Source organism: Haemaphysalis longicornis, unplaced genomic scaffold (genome assembly GCF_048455015.1).
Source record: "Haemaphysalis longicornis isolate Haplotype H1 unplaced genomic scaffold, Haemaphysalis longicornis Haplotype H1 scaffold_4, whole genome shotgun sequence".
Taxonomy (NCBI): Eukaryota; Metazoa; Arthropoda; class Arachnida; order Ixodida; family Ixodidae; genus Haemaphysalis; species Haemaphysalis longicornis.
The window spans coordinates 221243565-221262826 of record NW_027526361.1 but is presented as its reverse complement, the minus strand read 5'-3'; the positions used below and the strand labels follow the sequence as shown (position 1 = coordinate 221262826).

At 46.8% G+C, this 19262-nt stretch overlaps 1 protein-coding gene across 1 annotated transcript in view; it reads left to right on the top strand.

Annotated features, from left to right (window-relative positions):
• Positions 1-19262, top strand: part of LOC144178079 (ATP-binding cassette subfamily G member 4-like) — a 77059-nt gene that overhangs the window by 20609 nt on the left and 37188 nt on the right. The window contains exons 7-8 of the mRNA XM_077705606.1: positions 2886-3009; positions 13610-13724. Coding sequence (XP_077561732.1) covers positions 2886-3009; positions 13610-13724 — 239 coding nt within the window. The remainder of the gene's footprint in view (positions 1-2885; positions 3010-13609; positions 13725-19262) is intronic.

Here is a 19262-nt window from a genome sequence, read left to right as displayed (position 1 = left end):
ATGAGGCACACTGTAATGCAAGATTGCGTATGAACACGTAAGCCACTGGGCGCTTTTTCAAAGCAAGCTGGCCTTTAATGCATCGCCTTCATCAGAATACAGACAATACAGCCTCCCTCCACTGCCAGAATCCAACCGTCGACGTCGTGTGCCTCAATGGCAATGTCAGAGTTGCCAAATAGCTCCGAATGACTGTCTCCGCAAAATACCGTTGGAATACGAGAGAAGCGCTCAGATAAAAATGCGTTTTTCGACCATTACTTTTTATGGTAGTTCTTGTCCTGGCGTGCAGGTCATTTGCAGAATATCGGTGCATAACTTTAGCTGAACTTTTTCAAGCAAGAAAGCGCCCTAAATTGAGTCAAGTTAATGCTAAAATTGGCAGTATACCGTCTGATACCATGTAAACAGGCCAAACAAGACAGTGCGAGACCATCAGTGTGGCACCATGACCCTATTACAAACTGAATAGACATTCCAAGGTTTTCAGAGTATATTTCGTTCATGGGCTTCACGCCTGCAACGGATATGCCTGTCCTAAAGTGGCGTTCTCTGACCATGGGCCGTATTCTGAGTCCCTCCTCTACTGCATCAGCTCCCTCCACTAAGTTGAAGGGAGGATTCCGCAATGCTTATGCATGGGGAAATCAATTTGAAGGATCTACTCCACTGGAGGCGAAGGACTGAGAATACCAGGGTATATATGAACCGGCACGGATTAAGCCAAATGCTCTTGGCGATTTTAAAAAATGGCTTCCAGTAACACTTTGTTCACACAAAGAGTAAAAAACTGGATCCAACCTTAGAACTTTTATGTTTCCGGATCCTCTGGCTTCATAAAGACGTGTTCTATCTACGCAAAAAAAAAATAAAATGATAAAAATACAATTTATCGACTTCGGCTCAGCCCCCAAATGATGTCACTTTGAATATGTACAACCGCTATAATTTTATTGTGCCATTTTTAAGCATTACCAACATTCGTTATAAGTGACACCATGCTGCCATCTGCGCAATCCGCTTCCCAGTAAAAGCGCGAATGTAAGGTTATGTACTCCTCGTACGGCCACTACCCTACTCATGAATACGCGAACGTTATTCAAGCTGCACAAAACGTATCTTCTTATCAGCCGATTTGACTTCCTTAGTGTGGCTTCCGTTATTACTATTAAAATGTGTTAGCCAGCCCGTTACCGTCGGAGGATCATTGGACACCCCCTTCCTCCGAGGACTCATAACTCCGCGGCTAGGACTTGAGCTGCAGAATAAAGTTTAATCTCTCTCTCTCTCTCTCTCTCTCTCTCTCTCTCTCTCTCTCTCTCTCTCTCTCTCTCTCTCTCTCTCTCTCTCTCTCTCTCTCTCTCTCTCTCTCTCTCCATGCGTCAAGAAAAGACAGGAGGAAATATATATCTTGCGCTGCTTCTGTTTGGGCTTTTCATGTACTGATCCAATCTCTTGTCCGAAATATATAGGTAACCTCGTTTGACTAGCTTGTTTATTTGATATAAATGCGTAAACGCTGAGCAGTACACTGTGCGTTACGTCGGCGTACGAAAACACTGGTGCCGTACTACTGCTATGACGCTAACAAGTACCGCCCTTCAAGTCTATAACTGTGTTCGTCCGTCCTAACAACGTTCCGACGTGTTGCTATGCTAGCCTGCGTTGTCATCGAGCCTTTTGTTCAGTGTGCTTTGTGCCTTCAACACTGTTACACAAGGCCCGTAACCTGTCGATGCTTCGGTTGGACATTGCACTATTGGTTGGAAAAACAGATCGAGAACTGAGAAGTACTAGAGAGAGAGAGAGAGAGAGAGAGAAAGGGAGAGAAATCCTTTATTAAGGCCTAAAGGAGCCATGAAGACAAAACACAAGTTGGGTTTATTAGAAAGACTGCTTAGTCCTGATAACAATGATACCAATATCATCGCAATCTTAGAACAAATAACGGAGATATTAAAGAAAACGTGTCAAACAGTCGCAACCCTCTGCTGAATTTCCCGCAACTTTTATATGACGTCACGGAACCTTGTTTGTGCGATTGGCGGCCGCCTAACTGACCTGTCGCGACAACACATGACTGAACATCTGTAATGGGGCTTCTAGTTCCATTTGACAACATCACTTGAATGCTAACGTGCAGTTAACGCTCTGAAAATTGTTTTATTGTTGGCCCGTATGACGTCATTCTTGCTCATAACACGTCACTGTGGCGCAAAATTTAAAAGTTTTTAAATAATTCTTGCTTTTTTTTTGCTAAAAAACATATTTTGTGGCTGTCATGGAGCTGAGTGAGATACTGAATCCTAGTTCTTTCAAATTAAACGAAGTTGTATTTTCTCTTTATGGCTCCTTTAAGCGAGTTTATGGGAGCGGTGTGGCCGTGACGTGCAGGGCAATCGCCGTCGGAGTCACCATGCCTGGTAGGTTTGGCAGTGAAGGGTAACATACTGCGCGAGACAACGTCGACGGCCACTGCAACCATTCTTCGTTTACGTAAAATTAATACAGAGGTTCCCCTACACGAAGTACAGTTTTGTCGTTATAGCAGGGCCCTATCGCAGGTATAGCGTAGTACAGGTGGCGCTTCACTCGCCAATCACTACCGCTACTGCCAATAGAAGAAATACCCCGAATAAATATTGCCGGCATAGATTGTCGCTTCAAAAATATCGAGACCGAATTAGGAATTGAGTCAGCGCAAACTGCATTTCTGAAATCAAATAGCCGGCCGTGTCTTTTCGATCGACGAATTCGCTCCATCCGGCACCACCGCTTGTCAGGCAGACTGGCCGTCGGGAAAGATAGCAGAGAACCATTCAAAATTATACTAGTGCAGGGAGTCGTTCTACTGTACACGTCTGGCATGTTCCGCTCTTTCGCAGAAATTTGGACGCGATGCAAGCGCATATTTGCCTGCGGACACTCAAGTACTTGACCCACAAGGGCCACACGGTTATTGCTGCCCTCTCGAACCCCAGCGCCCACATGCTCAAGTACACCACCAAGGTGAGCTACAGCTGCCCACCCTCGGCTCGGCCTTAGTGCTTACATTCACGTAAATACGTCGATGTCTAGTTCTGGACTAGCCCCGGTCTTCCCAATTCCGCCTTTCCATCGTTCCTCTGCATCGCCTACGGACCTCCACTTTAAACCACGATCCCTTGCTGTGTTTCGTACTCGCGGTAATATAGCAACGCCTGTTGCTCCACGTAGCCCAAACCATGATATTTTTAGGTCCTGCCTACCTTCGAGTCAAGCCAAGCTGCAATTGGGTAGGAAAGCTGCCTATGAAATTACGTGATGTGTGATTTGCCGTAAGTTAGGATGCACCGGGAAAAATCCTGCCTTGTCGGCATCGTAACCATGACGGAGCAGGTGAAACGGCCAACGTCAGATACAGAATAATTGTAAGTAAACTTAATTGAAAAGATTGGTCAGATTTGGGTCTCAATGGAAATCGAACGCCGGCACCAACAGCTCGATGTATCCAGTTGACTAATGGTGGACCTAGCGAAGGGTTCTGACCTACCACGTAGAAACGCGTGCCGCCTTTACGTGCCGGCCGCACGAAAGTAGCGACATCACGTGACATCCACTGAAGCCTGTGACCGTGCATTACTGCCCCAACAGATGCTGCACTAGCTGTGCGGACGCGGGTGTGCTCTGACCTCACGTATGGCTTGGGGTTACGATTTCAGCTCTACCGTCGTCAATCGGTACCAGCCGTTTTACGTATAATTAGTTTTACGCTGTCTGCAACATCGAAGAGCTCAGAGTTACTGCTACGTAACTTCAAGCCCACTGCTTTTCAACCATAATAACAGAGAGAGGATGAAAAATACGCAATCTAAAACAGTGATGCTGATGGTAACAAAGGGATATTTAGGGTAATTGGACGCTAATGCATCCATTTTAAGTAGATCGTAACGACTTCTTGAATTCCCCTGCATTCTTTAACCAGTTCTTCCTGTGGACTTTCACAATTACTGTCATCTACAATCACCATTACCAACGTTGTTGGGGGGAGGAATACAAGTCTACGACCGATTACCTTGTGCTGTCTAGAGATATAAAAACAAGCCGGTTCAAGTCTCTATAAAAACTGAGTTAGTTAGTTGCAGCTTTTACTTGACGTAAAGGCCTAAGCCAATGAGGGTGGGGTTGCGGTTGTGAGGCAAGAGGGATATATAGAGTAGGATCAATTTCAGCTTTTAGTTGCACTTCATAGTTCTACAGTCAGTGTGACAGACTAAGCGTCGCCCTTCCGAACAACTCTTAATTGCAAAGCTAGCAAGCTCCGAAAGCAGCTCACCGCAGCGTATGTTGTCTGATATTTCAGAGAAGGTATAAACGGGCTGCGACGTGACAGAAGCTGTGTTCGACGCTCCTGGAAGTACACGCATGACCAAATCTGGTGGTGTAAATAAGGTTTATTGGCCAGATTGCAATAAGGGCGATGTTCCCGTCCTTCAGGTCTGTGGGACCATTTATAAATTATATGGGGAGTACTATAGGCAGCGTCAGCACAAACCTTATTTACCAATACTTCAGGCGCCCTTGGTTGCGTGCCAACATTGAAGGGGTAACTCGTCGGAGTGGCCATTCGGTATTCCTGTTTCGCCTTCTCAAGTTGGATCAAAATAAAAGCCTTGGGTGTGGGAGGGGAGGACAACGAAGAGTTCGGTGGAGTGGAACGAGTGCTACTCTTCTGCGCTGCCTCGTGGGCAACCCTATTTCCTGTGTTCCTGTCCTCATGGTCCGGTGCCCATTCGATACGGCTTTGTGCACCCTGCACTCGGATGAGTTCAATTTGCAGCAAAATACTGTTTACTTTAGGGTTGGAGGATAAAGGCTTCCAGAATTCTTTCACATCCTCAAACGAATCCGTGATGACACGCACGTACCCAAGGGGCCGGGTGTCACGATCATAATATAGATGACCGAAGGCGCTATTTATAGCGCACTATTTATTTTCCAGGCTAGTGGCGTTATGTTAGTTGAGTGCAAAGCTGCCATTTCGAGATGTTTGTTCCGAGCATATCCATGCAGTACCAACTGTACTCAGTGTAAGGCTTGGACCTGTGAAAATGTCCACTTCGCCTTGGAGTTTGGTGTTCTGTAGGTGCTAAATTCGCCGTTTTCTTGAATTGCACTTGTTTTGTGGTATTGCTCCGGAAATGTGGCCTAGGGCAGGCATTGTCTGCGAATTTCCAGTGTGACAACGCAGTCGGTATAATAATATCCGGGGGAGGCTTCTGTGGGTCCCTTGTCATGATGTCAACTCCCTACCTTGTGAGGCTGCCTTTAGCGTCAGCCTGACATCACGTATTTTGCATAATAGTGTCTTACGGATGGATGGGGACAGCACGCTTGAGGGCGTCGAATTGGGTGCGTTTTGCAAGGCCGGTAATTGCTCTCGGGGTGGCTCTATGTAGAGCACGAAGAGTTTTAAGGTTTGTCTTATTGAGGTCGTAAATAGGGTCGCAATATGTCATTGTGCCAATTGCTACAGCTCGAGCCATGGAGAGGCATGCGCGTTGATTAGCTACACCGTACTTTTCAGACGAAGTGCGTGCATCTGCTTCCATTTTCGTCAGCTTTGTGCAACCGGGTCTTGGGACTGCCACTGCTACAGAGCGGGAGGCCAAAGCGGCGAACTGATCTTCTCGCTTGCCTCACTCTTCCGCCAATATGCCGAATGGAATCCTCTGTGAGCATGCTTTTTGTAGCTTGTTACAACCAGAAGCTCCATTGTTGCTGGGGCTATTCAAGTTCTAGATTGGGTAAAACATCTTCGAGTGTTTTCACGACACCTTGCAGTTGTGTTCTCATGTCCGGTTTTCCGTGGTATTCACAGCCTTCGGTCTATTTAGTAATATCGTCAGCGTACATCGCGAACCACTTCGACGTTTCCTTTTCCAATGCCCTTGCGAGCTGCGCAATAACTATGGTAAAAAGCACGCGGCCAAGTACAGGTCCCTGTGGGACTCATCTCTTATTGTATATCTTTGGTGCCCATCCGGTTAGTGAGCCAAAGAGCTGAACCGGACAGTTGTTGTGGAAGGTGCACGCACCGTGGGGAACGCCTGTGCACGAGTTTTCAGTATGACCGCCTGCTCAACTCTGTCAACGGCCTTGGGGATGTCGACACTAAAAACGTAGTCGGGAAGATCACGGCGGATGCCCTCGTCTGCTGATAACTCTTTTAAGCAGCCAGAGGAAGTCATGCCTACCAAGGTTTAGTCGGAATCCTGTTTGTTCTGGATGAAAACAAGCCTTAACATGTTCGAGGAATAATTGCATTCGGTTGTTCAATAGTAGTTCCATCAATGTACACAGCGTAGGGGCAAGAGAGAAATATATCGCAGGTTGGTTACTTCTGCGGGGTCTTTGCCAGGCTTTGGAATGAGATTGATCAAAGTATGATCGAGAATTGCAGCATTTTCCCCCTTGCCCGGAGTCGTTAATTAAATTGAGATGTTGAAGTTGGGTTCGTTTAGGTTGTGGATATACTCCCATGTTATGCCGCCATGGGCTGGTGCCAATTTCCTTTCTGTTTTACCGTATTGCAGCCAGGAGTTACGCAGGCGTGAAATGAGCATCCAGAGAAGGGTCAAGGTTATTATCACTAGGATGAGAAGTAGCTGATGGGAAGAAGGCTGTAATGATGTTTGTTAAACACGGTCCACAGGGGCATTAAACATTGCAGTGGCCAGAAACGGCGATCATTTCGTTCCCTTTCCAGCCATGTTTCTATGGATGCGCCAAATCCTAAAGAGGATACGCTCTTTCCTTATTTGGTAGCACAGTTCCTGTGCAGTTGTCATATGCAAGCTGCTTCTAATATTCCCGGGTAAATTTAACTTGCTTGCGAGGTCTTATCAGAGCGAAGTGTCTTTTACCAATTGGTCGGGATCCGCATGTGAGGACCTCAGCTCTTTTTGATAAATTGGCAAGGTGACCGTCAAGTGCCAGTGTGTCTTCAGAACAGGTGACCGCTTCCTGTGACATCTCTGCTGCAGACCGGACTGTCTAAACGAAGCAAGTGAAATCAGCCGATATCTACGATGATTCATTCAGTGTTGCACGGAAGCTGCTCAAGTTCGTAACTTGTAAAGTTTTATTTGGAATTTTCCGTTGCCCTTTGAGCGTAATCGCTACAGGGAAATGGTCGTTGCCGCACGTGGTATTCTATGTTTTCCAACCTGATGCTACTCAGCGAGAGGCGAAGGTGAGGTCAGGTGTCCTGTCTTACGGTGAGGGGTGTGCTCCAACTCGAGTAGCCACCGTGAGGTCGTTCAGGAGAGCGAGGTTGTTCATATCCCTAAATTCTTCACTTCACGACCCCGCTTGTTTGTGTCAGTGTACCCCCTAGCTCTGTTTCTAGAGTTTAAATCACATCCTATCTCGATAGAGATATGAGGATACAGATTTATAACATCCGTCAAGCACTGGAACGAAGGTTGGAATGTAGAACTATTAGCTGGTAGGTAGATGAATTGGTAGAAAATTGGTAGATGCCTTAATGATCGATTGAGACAGTACGATAACAACGTCAAAAAAGGGAATGATGGGTTTTTAGCCTTGCATTGAAAATTTGCGGGTGCGAACCTCAGTTTGACATGTGCAAGGTGATAGGAGAAAACGGAAACCAAGCTACGGGAGCAAGAATTGAAGCACACTAAATTAAAAACAGACTAGTAAATATGTCGTCCGGGTGTCAATCACCTTGTCCCAAAAAGAGATAGATTTCCCACCAATCACATGCTGTACATCGCGTATGACTTAACTTGGTGTCTGTGTCGATTGTGCCAAGTGCGTGAACGCAAGTCGATGTGGTGGTATACTATCAGAGATTATACGTCTGTCTGTTTTGTGTTATTGATGTAACTTTTTTCTTTTTTGTTTGTGTGTTAACATCAAGTGTGTGTATAAAAAGTGCGAGATTTCTCCTATCAAACTCAGTGTGAAGTCAGCGCTGTTTCCGTCGTGTTTCTGTGTTCTAGTTTTTATTCGCGCTATAGCTATTTTTAAAATTAATTTCCAACTCACCCAACAGTACACCTTCTTCTGCATTTTTATCACTTCGTGACACTTTGAGGTAAGACGAGTTAAGCAAATTTGCTTACAACCAATGTCACTTCTGACCAGTAATACTGAGTACTAAGGTAGTGAAGGTGTATGTTTACAGACGTCATCAAGGATTGTTTTACGGGCATTAGCAATGGTTGGGTAAAAAAATGTGAAGTAGCCCGTATAGTCGGAACACATCGCGTTTCTTATAAGAGTACGAAGAGGGGACGAATTTGGTGTACTTTTTGTATAACATATCCCAACATGCAACCTAGCTACGGCAATTTATTGTGGTATGTAGTGAACAGTGTCCATTGTGCCAGAGTATGATTGTTCCTTGGGGAAACTTTGCGTGCGGGTTCCTTTTTATCCTGAAGTCAATTATTCAAGCACTCGACCATGGCGAGACGCCTCTTTTATGATACCCTTCAAAAGAACGCCAACTTTTCCTATTTCGTTTTGTCGAACAGCTCGTTCCTTGTGAACGTCCGATCGTATTATGTTCAGAAAATTTATTATTTCTGGATCAATTCTGTGCCGCGACGTCAGTGTTAGTTTCTTCCTTTGGCTTGTGCTGCGACGTGCTTCTCTTCGGCTGCCCTGTATCTTGCGACGTCGATGCTGGAGGATTCTGTTCTGCTAGAGTCTTCTTTAGCTTATGGTTTTCTTTCCGCAGCTATTGTACTTCTTTACGAAGAGATCTCAGTTGAGCCATTACTTCTGAGTAATTCTCCTGTTGAAGGTTACTTTTTTGCGCATGTCGGAGTTCTGTGGCAGAAATGTTAGTGGAGGCGCCTCTCATGGAGCTGCACCCGGCGCTTTGTGCAATCCTCTTTGCCCACGATACTCCGCAAGCGCTATCGTTAACCGGTGGATTGGTCTTCGCTAGGAGAGGTCTAGCGACTCTCGAACAGACCGAGATGTGTCCGACGTCGTTACAAGCTACACAGTATATGGTAGGACCACATGCAGTACTGGCTGGATGGCTTCTGCCTCATGTTCGACATACCGTGGCGTGGGAGCAGTGTTTGGCCATGTGGCCGATTGGATGGGAATTGTAGCACACCATGCGTTTAGGGTGGTAAGCTGTGACTTTGACAATTGCCGTACAGCCTTGCGGAGGGTGGAGGAGTCGAATGTGATAACGGATCTGTGTACGTGGATCACCCGGGCTTGCTCACATCGGATCCAACGTTGTATATCCTCGTTAGATTCATCAGGTTCCCCTGCGATGACGCTCTGAGTGGTGTTGGGCGATGTTGCGACGCTTTGACTTCTACGGGGACAGAAACTACTTTGCCGTTATGGCGCATCTGCATCGACGTAGTCTGGAAAATTCGCCGTGCGAGCTCTTCGTCCTAGGCAGTGATGAGTGCGCATTTTCTTGCAAGGCCACACTTGTGTGATGTGATTGGGGGTATGAAGGCTTGTGCGAACTTGCGGGTCTCAAGTCTTGCGGGTCTCAAAGGCACATTTGGGAATGTCACGAGTGCTCAATTCTTGTGAGTGGCCTTAGCGCGAGGGTCAAGCGAGGGCCACTTACCCAGTCCGCTTTGGAGGTGGCAGGGGCTGCGTTGAGTGGTGCTCGTGGCCATGCCGGGTGAGGAAAGTGGTACTTTGCATTATCTGGCGATTGGTCGTGCTCCATAAGGTCATCTTGGTCTGCCGACTCGTCTTTTGGCATGGTGTAGCTTCGTTCAACGCTCTGAGGAAAACTGGTTTGTGCCAGGGTGAGGCGTTGCTGCGACATAGGGTTGTTGAGCGAGACGACGCATCAGCTGCATCAGGCTGCATCCATGGCTGCAAGCCCGCATTGCAGGCCCGTGTGACAAAGGAGATAGCGGCGGCGTGGCTTCGGTTGGGCTTAACCACACTGAGAATTTTGACACACGTACAAACATTCCGGGTGGTCCAATTGGACAATGGATGGCACTAATGCGCTCCCAATGACTCTAGGAACAATTCTATAAATACCTTTTTGTCTCAGGACACTTTGTCCACACTTAAAAGAGCACACAGGCGGGGTCGATGTGGGAGCCATCCACACCGAGCCACCCAGCGGTCGTTTTCCTAAGCATTGAGGGTCTACTAAAGCACCAGCTTATTTTCCCAGGCGCGATGTTTTAGCTACGTTATTGGTAGTGTACTGCTATCGCTTTGCTTGTTTTTGTGACTTGCAGCAGTGTTATCTTCTTTTGTACTTTTATAACGTGGCCGTTATCATTACCATCGTTTGGTTTGGTTTACAAATGAGCTGTGATTGAATAAGTATCGGTCTTCACAGCAAAACTATACTTCTTCAGCTTCCCTCTTTATTGTGCAACTTTCTTGTACGACGAATTCTAGCAGTGACAGAAGAGCTAATCGGTGTAAAATGAGTAAAGTCGAATAATATCTAACCAAGCATCCATGTCGACATTTCTATATAACGGCGGCTGCCCAAACTTGATGTCTCGGAGACGCAATTTTTGCACAGCATCATCAAGAGCCGCTGAGGAGCCCTTTGTAGAAGTCCATATTTGCATTCAAATTTACTTTGAAGAGCACTTAGTCGAGTTAATCTGTAATGCAAATGATATCCAGTTCGTGTATGCAACATTCATATTTCTGCCTTGAGAATTTTTCTCTTTGTCGTGGTTCTCGTTAGCACACGCTGATTTGTGTTGTCTCTAGACCAACGAAAACATTCGGCACACGTAGCACAAAATTAGACCAAGATGTGGCGATTAATAAATATTGTAATATCTCGTTTTCATGGTGCATGCCGCTTCCTAGTTTACGAAAATCAGCAAATATCGACTGTAGCATCCAGGTGCGCCCTTTACCCAAAAATATGCACACATGATAATCAGGAAATATCGACTGTAACATCCAGGTTCGCCCTTTACCCAAAAATATGCACCCTGACCTCCATCCTAGCCCGAAGCCAAGCACATGAGAATATTTATGGAAAAAGAACAGATGTCGCCTATACGGATGCTAGTGCCCTCCCTAATGGTCAACACAAAGTAGCCGCAGTCACCACAAAGGGCGCCCTCATTACCTGTGCATCAATCCAGATATCATCAACCTGGGTTCCCGAGGAGCTAGCTATCGTCTTAGCCCTCATACACACGAAGTACCCAATCATTATCCCGGATTCCCAAGCTGCCTGCCGAAGCTTCTTAGCCGGGAGGGTGGCCCCGTCTTCTTTAAAGCTACTTTTACCACATCAACTCCGCCGGAAAGTTAATATCATCTGGACACCTGGCCATCCCTCCCTGACGGGCAACAACTTTTCTCATCAGCAAGTTTGCGCCCTCTCCCTCCAGGCTTCCGAAGAGACCACATCGTCAATCCCGCTCGTAACGTATCAAGACAACACGCAATGTTACCGGTCTGGCAGACAAAACTTCCCTCCCTCTCACCCTGCACTATCCTAGGAAGAAGAATCGTTGCTGCGCAGACTACAAACCAATACCTTTCCTCACCCGGTTCGCCTGCATCGTATGTTTCCAACTCAGTACTCTGCTGTATGCTAGTTTTGTTCACAACCCGGAACTCTAGCTCATAGTATAATACAGTGTGTGTGCAATCCCAAACTTCAACCTCTCCGATCCCTTCTTCCCACCCCTGAGCTGTTGGAGAACCTGGTGACCAGCGACCATCTAGACGTCCAGCAGCTCCTGGCATCCAGAGCGAAGGCTCTCTGCTCACTTGATAGATTCCCGGGCTAGGGAACAACTCCCTCTTTAGAAAGCTTGAAAATAAACGTCTCTCTCTCTCTCTCTCTCTCTCTCTCTCTCTCTCTCTCTCTCTCTCTCTCTCTCTCTCTCTCTCTCTCTCTCTCTCTCTCTCTCTCTCTCTTTATCTCTCTCTCCTCTCTCTCTATCTCTCTCTTTCTCTCTCTCTCTCCTCTCTCTCTATCTCTCTCTTTCTCTCTCTCTCTCTCAAAAATATCCTCACAACATAAATAAACGCAAGAAAAGAAACAATTCAAAGTTTCTTTACGCACTCATCAATTGTATTTTCAATTAAGTAAACACCGTAACGCTATTACAAATCGTTCTGCACGGAACAATCTAAAGAATCAATAGAACAACTCGCTTAATTCTATTACATTGCAAAGCACGAAAATATGGAAATATGTTTCGTTACTGGTGATAAAGTTTGGTATAAACTTCCTTTAAAAGACTGCCTTCAAGGCACCTGCCTGCGTATCGACCACCTGCCATGATTTCCTTAACAGAGCCTCTGAAATGGCACCTTTTAGCGCACCAAAATTTGGTGGCTACTCCCTAACTTCGTTGCATAATACCGTACCACAGCCTATTAATGTTAACCTCCAGAAATAATGCAAGTACTCGTGACTTTAGGGTCGCTGGGCTTGCAATTTTCACCATGAGCATTTAATGCAAACTCAACGCCCATAAGCATATTCCAAGGCTGAATATCATAGAACATGTGCCAACTATTACTGCAGGGAAAGTTGAGCTTTTCTAGATTGCCGGCTCTATAGCTCCTCAGTGGCTCAGATGACCAGCAGCTCTAAAGAAAATTGAGGGTTCCATTCCCTAGTAATACGGCTGTATTTCTGCAAGGATCAAAGCGTGAAAGCGCCTCGCGCACAGGCTTCTTCTCAATGTGAACACATCTCTCCCTAACAATCCATGATGAACTACGCATTCTGGTTGACACGTGCTTCCCCAATGAGTTGCTCCCAAAATTTGATTAACGGTGCAATTCTCTTATCAAGGCGTGCGATTGTCCAAAAGCGTATCGTCCAGTTAGTTGCTTTAGAAGAGTGAAGGGTCAAGAAAATGTTTTCAGTATGTTCACGCAAAGGTGATGCGCCAGGTAAGCAGGCACCTTCACCTCAATAAACCGTACCGTCAGGATGCACACATTACGAGATAATCTGTTCAATGGCTTGGAGAGTGATTTCTTCGGTTAAGGGGAACTCGCCTAATTACATTCATGGGACTTATTAATTCACGACCCACAGGTTGAAGAACCATCGTGTACTAATACGAAAAGTTTTACAAATCCATCTAAATGTTCCCAACGGACCAGTTTGCTTCTTTTAGAAATATAACACATCTTTACTGAAATAAAAGTAAACAATAAATGCATTTTAGCTTATCTAGTTTTCATTAGATGGCGCTAGCGGTCTACCAAGCGAGAGTTTTCTGTTTTTATTTCAGTACAGAATGGACTTATATCTAAAACAAACTGGGTCGTTGTGCACAGTTGTATGTGCTTGCAAAAGTTGTCGTATCGGCACACGATGGTTTTTAAGCCCGTGGGTCATGAAATAGTAGTTCCCGTAGGAGCATTAACAGGTGGGTCCCTCGTAAGCCTTCAATCGTGGTGGTACGAGAATATTGTATTGGGTGTTGATGAGCTTATGCACCTTTAGCTTTTCAAGAGATTTAACTTGGTGCTTGGTGTCAACTTAGAGGCGCGTTAGCGTAGATATGAACGAGCCGGTGCTATCGCCCCAATTCTGGCTGTCTTAACCTTACACGTCACCGGCGCTCCTGCCCATAACCAGCTGTACGTGCTCGCTGACGGCCGGCTCATCTACAGCGGCATTCCCACGGAGCTCTACAACCACCTGTATGCCCACGGGTTCGACTGGCCGCCGGACCTGTCCTCAACTGAGTACCGTAAGTTGGCGCTTCGACAAAACTGTTACGCATCGAACCCTTAAGAGACTATTGGCCGTATTCTGAGTCTGTCCTCCCCTCCATGTGTTACTCCGACTCGGCTGAGGGGAGGACACCACAATAACCTTACATGCGAAAATCGCTTTCAACCATCTCCTGGACTCAGGCTTGAATGGAGGAGAGATCCAGAAAACCGGGTATGAGGGGCTACGCCACGTTGCGAAAATCAGAGCTCTTCGATGTAGGCAGTTGCGAAATCCCGCCTCAAAAAACGGCCGGCACCTGGGGCCCCCTGCTTTGGATCCTGCGTACGGCGGCGCTACTGCGGCCACCACACGCACTATCCAAAAAACAAACTAACTATTCAAACAGGCAATTTAGCGTTAAATCTTGTTTTAAAGGTGCATAATTCTTTATTTTTGCACTTTCCCAAGTTATTCATTGCTTCCTTAAATTTGTTTCGATTGTTTCTAAGTCTGCGCAACTGTCTCGACCGATTGACACTTGTGCGGGCACTCCGGCACAACACAGGTCCGACATCAAGTACTAAATTTCCAGTTGTCGCTCGGCCTACATCACTCTGTATGCCAAAACTAATCTAGTATCTGATGAAGTGGCTCTAAATAATCCTTTCAAGCTGGCGTCAAGCCTTCGAAGCGACTTTTTAGCTCTTTTTTTGAGGCCGGAAGACCGCCTATGATGCGCAGCAGACCACACTGCGCAGGCCACAGCGCATCTCACTGAATACACGGACGCATTTTAAAACACTTGCGTGGTTGGTCACCTTGGGCTTCTTCGGCAAAAAATATTTACGGAAGCACCCAAATACCATTTTTCGCCCAGCTCGTCGAGCGGCGTACCACGTTGTATAGTTTATTTTGTCATAACAGATGGCGCCACTGTATGGGAAAAATCCAGAACAGTGGACCAGTCGTGCGGCCACTTTTTGATGCATGGGGCCTATGGGAAGTTTCACAACTTCTATATTCAGTAACTCTGGCGAACATTTCCTGGGCTATTTGTACGTCTGGGCGTTGTAGCTTGCGTGCGCAAATGTGATTACATGTATGTGAGAATTCGCGCGTTCCTGTGCTTGTGTGCGAGTGCGTTAGCGTGCGCGCGTGCCTGTGGTTCTGCACGTTTGTGTCTGTGTGCGTGTGCTCTGCCTCGCTTTCTTGTCTCTTTGTGGGTAAGGGTGAATCAGCAACCGATTTATTGAAGGGTATGTTCCCTCTTCACTTTCTAGGGCGCACCTTTTTTAACACGAAAGTGTTTTATTCCCGGATGCACCAAGATTTCGCTGACGCCATATCCGCCTCGGAAGTGACGCCAGTACAACGAAGCAAGCGGCCTGTAAAGGGTGCACGCCTGCACACAGGGTCTTCTTGCGGGGAAGCAACCTTAAGAACTTGAGTGCGTTATACTTAGGGTTGTTCCTTTTCAGGTTTTATATTTTAACACGAAGGTGTTTTAAGCGGGGATACCCCAAGATTTCCCTGACGTCATATCCTTCCCGGAAATGACGTCATTAGAGCTTTGCCGAAGCGACCCGCCGGCAGGACGTCGCTCGCCAAGCACACCCACAAGACAGCCGCCGACCCGCAAATCGTGCTCAGCTGCATATTTCTAAGCACATTTCACTTTCGTGTTTTACTGAGTCCTATGACAGAGGAATCAACGGCAGTTTTTTTTTTTCTGCTTCTCACACAGACGAGAAGCTGCTATTTTTTCGGCAAACACTTTTCACCACATTTCCACACGCTCCGACAAAGCGTTCCATTTTAGTGAGAGCGGGGAGTGCCAGCGACCACTGGAGCAGCGCCGTGTCAAGCGACCGGCTTCCAGGAGATTCTGCGCCGGGTAGCACGCGCGAGTGTGCCGTGTGGCGTCCAGCGCACAGTTCGCAGACGCACGTGAGAGTACTCGACGAGCAGTGCGTTCGCAGTTCGGCAGAGCTCTCTCTCTCTCTCTCTCGACGCCGGCCTCCCTGTTCGCGTCCCTTCAGTTCGGTGGACAGAAGTTCGCCTAATTAAAAAGCTGTTTCGCTCTACTCTATCCATCTGTCGTCTTGTCATTCGTGACAATATCACATGCCAATTCACTTGAAAGTTGCACCGATGTCGCTGTAGTGGTCCAGGGAGTCGTATGACCTGATGCAATATTGGCGTGTTAAGTGCATTGCATACAATTGTAAGTGTAACTTGTTGTTGATGTAGCCTCTAGCCACGAAAGTACAACTCGTCCTTACCAAGAAAACTTTCCTGAAGTTTTCAGTCAGTTTACGAGGGTATTTATAATATTCGCATCGCGGAGAGCACTCGCTGATGTCATGTGTATGCCGGCATCAAGAATGTTATATTTTGTCATGCGGTGAAAAACGAAGCAACCTGGGAGCGCAACCCCCACGCGGTTAATGTGGCAACCAAAGCACAAGCGTAGTAAGCAAGCCTTTATTTGGGAAGTGGACAACTGGTTAGTACCTCCACGTTTTCCCCGTCCAGGTTAACCACACTGAGAGTCGAAAGTTGCATTTACACGTTTTGACCCGTTTATATAAAATAAAGAGCTACACACGGTCATCCCCCACACTACCACAAAAGTAGCGAAAGCATTGGAAGAAAGCCAAACGTTGGGTCATACAATACACCAAGCTTATCTATAACAATCGCAGTCATAAAACTGAACCTTCCTTGTGACACCAGATGCAACAACGAAGAAATCCTATCAGGGACATTTATATTTATACTTAGATACTGCCCGTATCTGCTTGGTGTGCTCGTATGTTTCTTTCTTCCCGTAGCCGTTCGGCAATGGTATCTTGTTATGACACGCTGCGCGGGGTGAGTTCGTTGGCTGATAACGTTTCGCAGGTAGGCCAGAGAACTTACCTATCCATTTTTCAGGTCGGTCCGCTGCCTTTCGTCGATTTCTTCTGCCGGCTTGTGTTTAGGTGGTGTACCAACTCTGTGGCATCCAACTTAACCTCAGCCCCTGTAACAGCACTGTGCAGAGCTAGTTAGTAGGTAAACTATCGTGCGACATATTTTTTAAGAACGAGAAGCAATGGATGGATGAATCGAATACTATATGCGCTGTATACATCCTTACACAGTCGAACCTTGTTAATTAGAACTCGCTTAATTCGAACATTTGGTTTATTCGAACTGACGCTGTGGTCCCTGGAAAGTTAATTGGAAATTCTTTTATTTCGAAAAAATTTTCGGGCCCCTTCGTGTTCGAATTTACGATGTTCGACTGTATAGGAAACGCTTCTGGTTCCTTGCCGCGTCATGTCCTTTCTTGCGCTGAAAACCATCATGAGCCACTCCACCCTGTGAAGGTGGATGACCGGTAAAGCTTAGGTAAGATGGAATTTCGAACTAGGTACGAACTCGAGGACGACGAAAGACTTTTTTCTTTCCTGCAACTAAAGTCGCAGTGGTGGAACGACCCCAGCCATTAGCGTTGCACAGGCGTCACACTGCTGTGAAAATGGGCTGTGACAACAAAGTATGTACACGAAGGGTGCGGCGCCGTTGTGGCGTGCTCGGCCGGCGAAGTTGAACTTGCTGCTCCGGCGGACGCCGTTTCGTGCCCGAGTGAATGCCTCCTTCACTAGCATGCGCCCACAAGCGAGCAAGCATGCCCACAAACACAGACGCATCGCGCTATGAACGCCTCTTGCTTAAAACACACGTGAAGCCTCATGATTGTGCTCCACCGGCCCCGGTACCGCTGCCTTGGGGAACCCTCAGGAGGCATGATTGCCCCCTAATGCTTAGGACAAACAGGAGGAAGTGTTTTTGTAAGGCAGAAATGTACCCAGGAGGAGCAGGAAAGGAGTATGTAATTAATAGCGCGGCCATCAGGCAGCGTCTCCCAACGTGCGCGCAGAACGGTTGGAAGGTCCCAGCGCGCTCGCCGGCGAAGGCCAGCCAGTACGCGGAACGGAAGCAGCGGACGCAGAAGGGCTGGAATTTCAGCGCGCTCACCCGTGAACGCCAGCGCCACCGAAGAGCGAATCCGTCCGTTCGCGCTAAGGAAACAGCAGCGAACACTGCGCACAAATGCTGCAAATCTTTAGCTGAACTGCAATGAGAAATGTGAAAGGAAATTAACGTAGCGCGGTGCGCGTGTGTGTTTGCCCAAGTGCGCCTGCAATGGATTAAGATATATATATATATATACAGTAAAAGCTCGGTTATTCGGATTTCTAAGGACCGGAAAAAATGTCCGAATTAACCGAATGTCCGTATTATCGAATGGTCGAAATAAACACAATAAATGCAAGTTTTTTTTTCTACATACCTTTATTTTACGAAGTAATCGCGTATGCTTGTCTGCTTTCGAGCAGAAATTCGTGCGGACACAATTTTTCTGAGCCCTTCAAGGTGCTCAGCAGCTCGCATGCTGCGTTTGAGCTTCACTTTTGTTCCGAATTGTTCTGTTTTCGTTTTTGAGCCTCGCCAGCGGCCTGAAAGTCGCCGAATTATCCGATTTGCGGTCAAATCTGTCCGAAATAACGAGCGCCCTGTCTCATAGAGTGATGCGTATATTTACAGGGGTCAGATGACGTGTCCGAATTAACCAATTTTCCGAATTAACGAGAGTCGAATTAACGCGCTTTTACTGTATATATATATATATATATATATATACTAGCGGTAGTACCCGGCGGTGCCCGGGTGGGCCATTATATTATGGACAGAAATTGGTATTTGTTAGTCGCCATATTAGGCTACTTCATTGGGAAGTGGTACACACTCGGAAGCACCTGCCTGCTGTCAGTATATCGGCTTCTACTTCAGGCGCGTCGTGGTAATGTGTTACGACTGGTGTTCGTGTTTTACTCCAACTCTCGCTAAACAAATTGCACCAAGATGGCGCGTTTGAGCGAATGAGTCAGTGAGTGAAAAAGATTTTATTGAGCCGGCGAAGTGGGAGTGGTTCCCTATTTCAGAAAGCCATGTGATGACTGGGCAGCCTTCACTCTGGAGGAAGTATTGTCAGGACATCCAGATCGCTGATTGTCACCAGGTTCTCCCACAGCTCAAGGTTTGGAAAAGTCGATGAAAGAAGGAGGAGCTTGGTTTGCTTTCGCTCTTAATATATGAGGAAGAGTGCCAGGTTGCAGCCACAACTTGAATTCGGCAGGAGATTGCGCTGGGAACACATGATGGAGGCCGGCTGGGTGAGGGGTATTCTTCCTCGTAGGAAGTGCTATCTCAGAAGATATGAACGATGCTCATCGGGACAGTTTTATCATAAGTAACATGGGCTTCCTGCGGGAGGCGCGAGCTTGCAGAAAGTCCCAGCAGATACCGAGGTCTAACCTTTGCACTTTTTACTGGTACATCTTCTCTTTTACATTTATGATATATGACACCTGCTCCTACTGGAGACGCGTAGTTGCCGAAGGTGTCGCCAGATGGCGACCGCTTAGCGAACGCGGGAAAACTCAACTGAATTTTACGTCCAAAAGGATGCAGATTAAAAAATCTCCCTGGCCTTCTAATCCGCATCTTAGGACAAAATCCT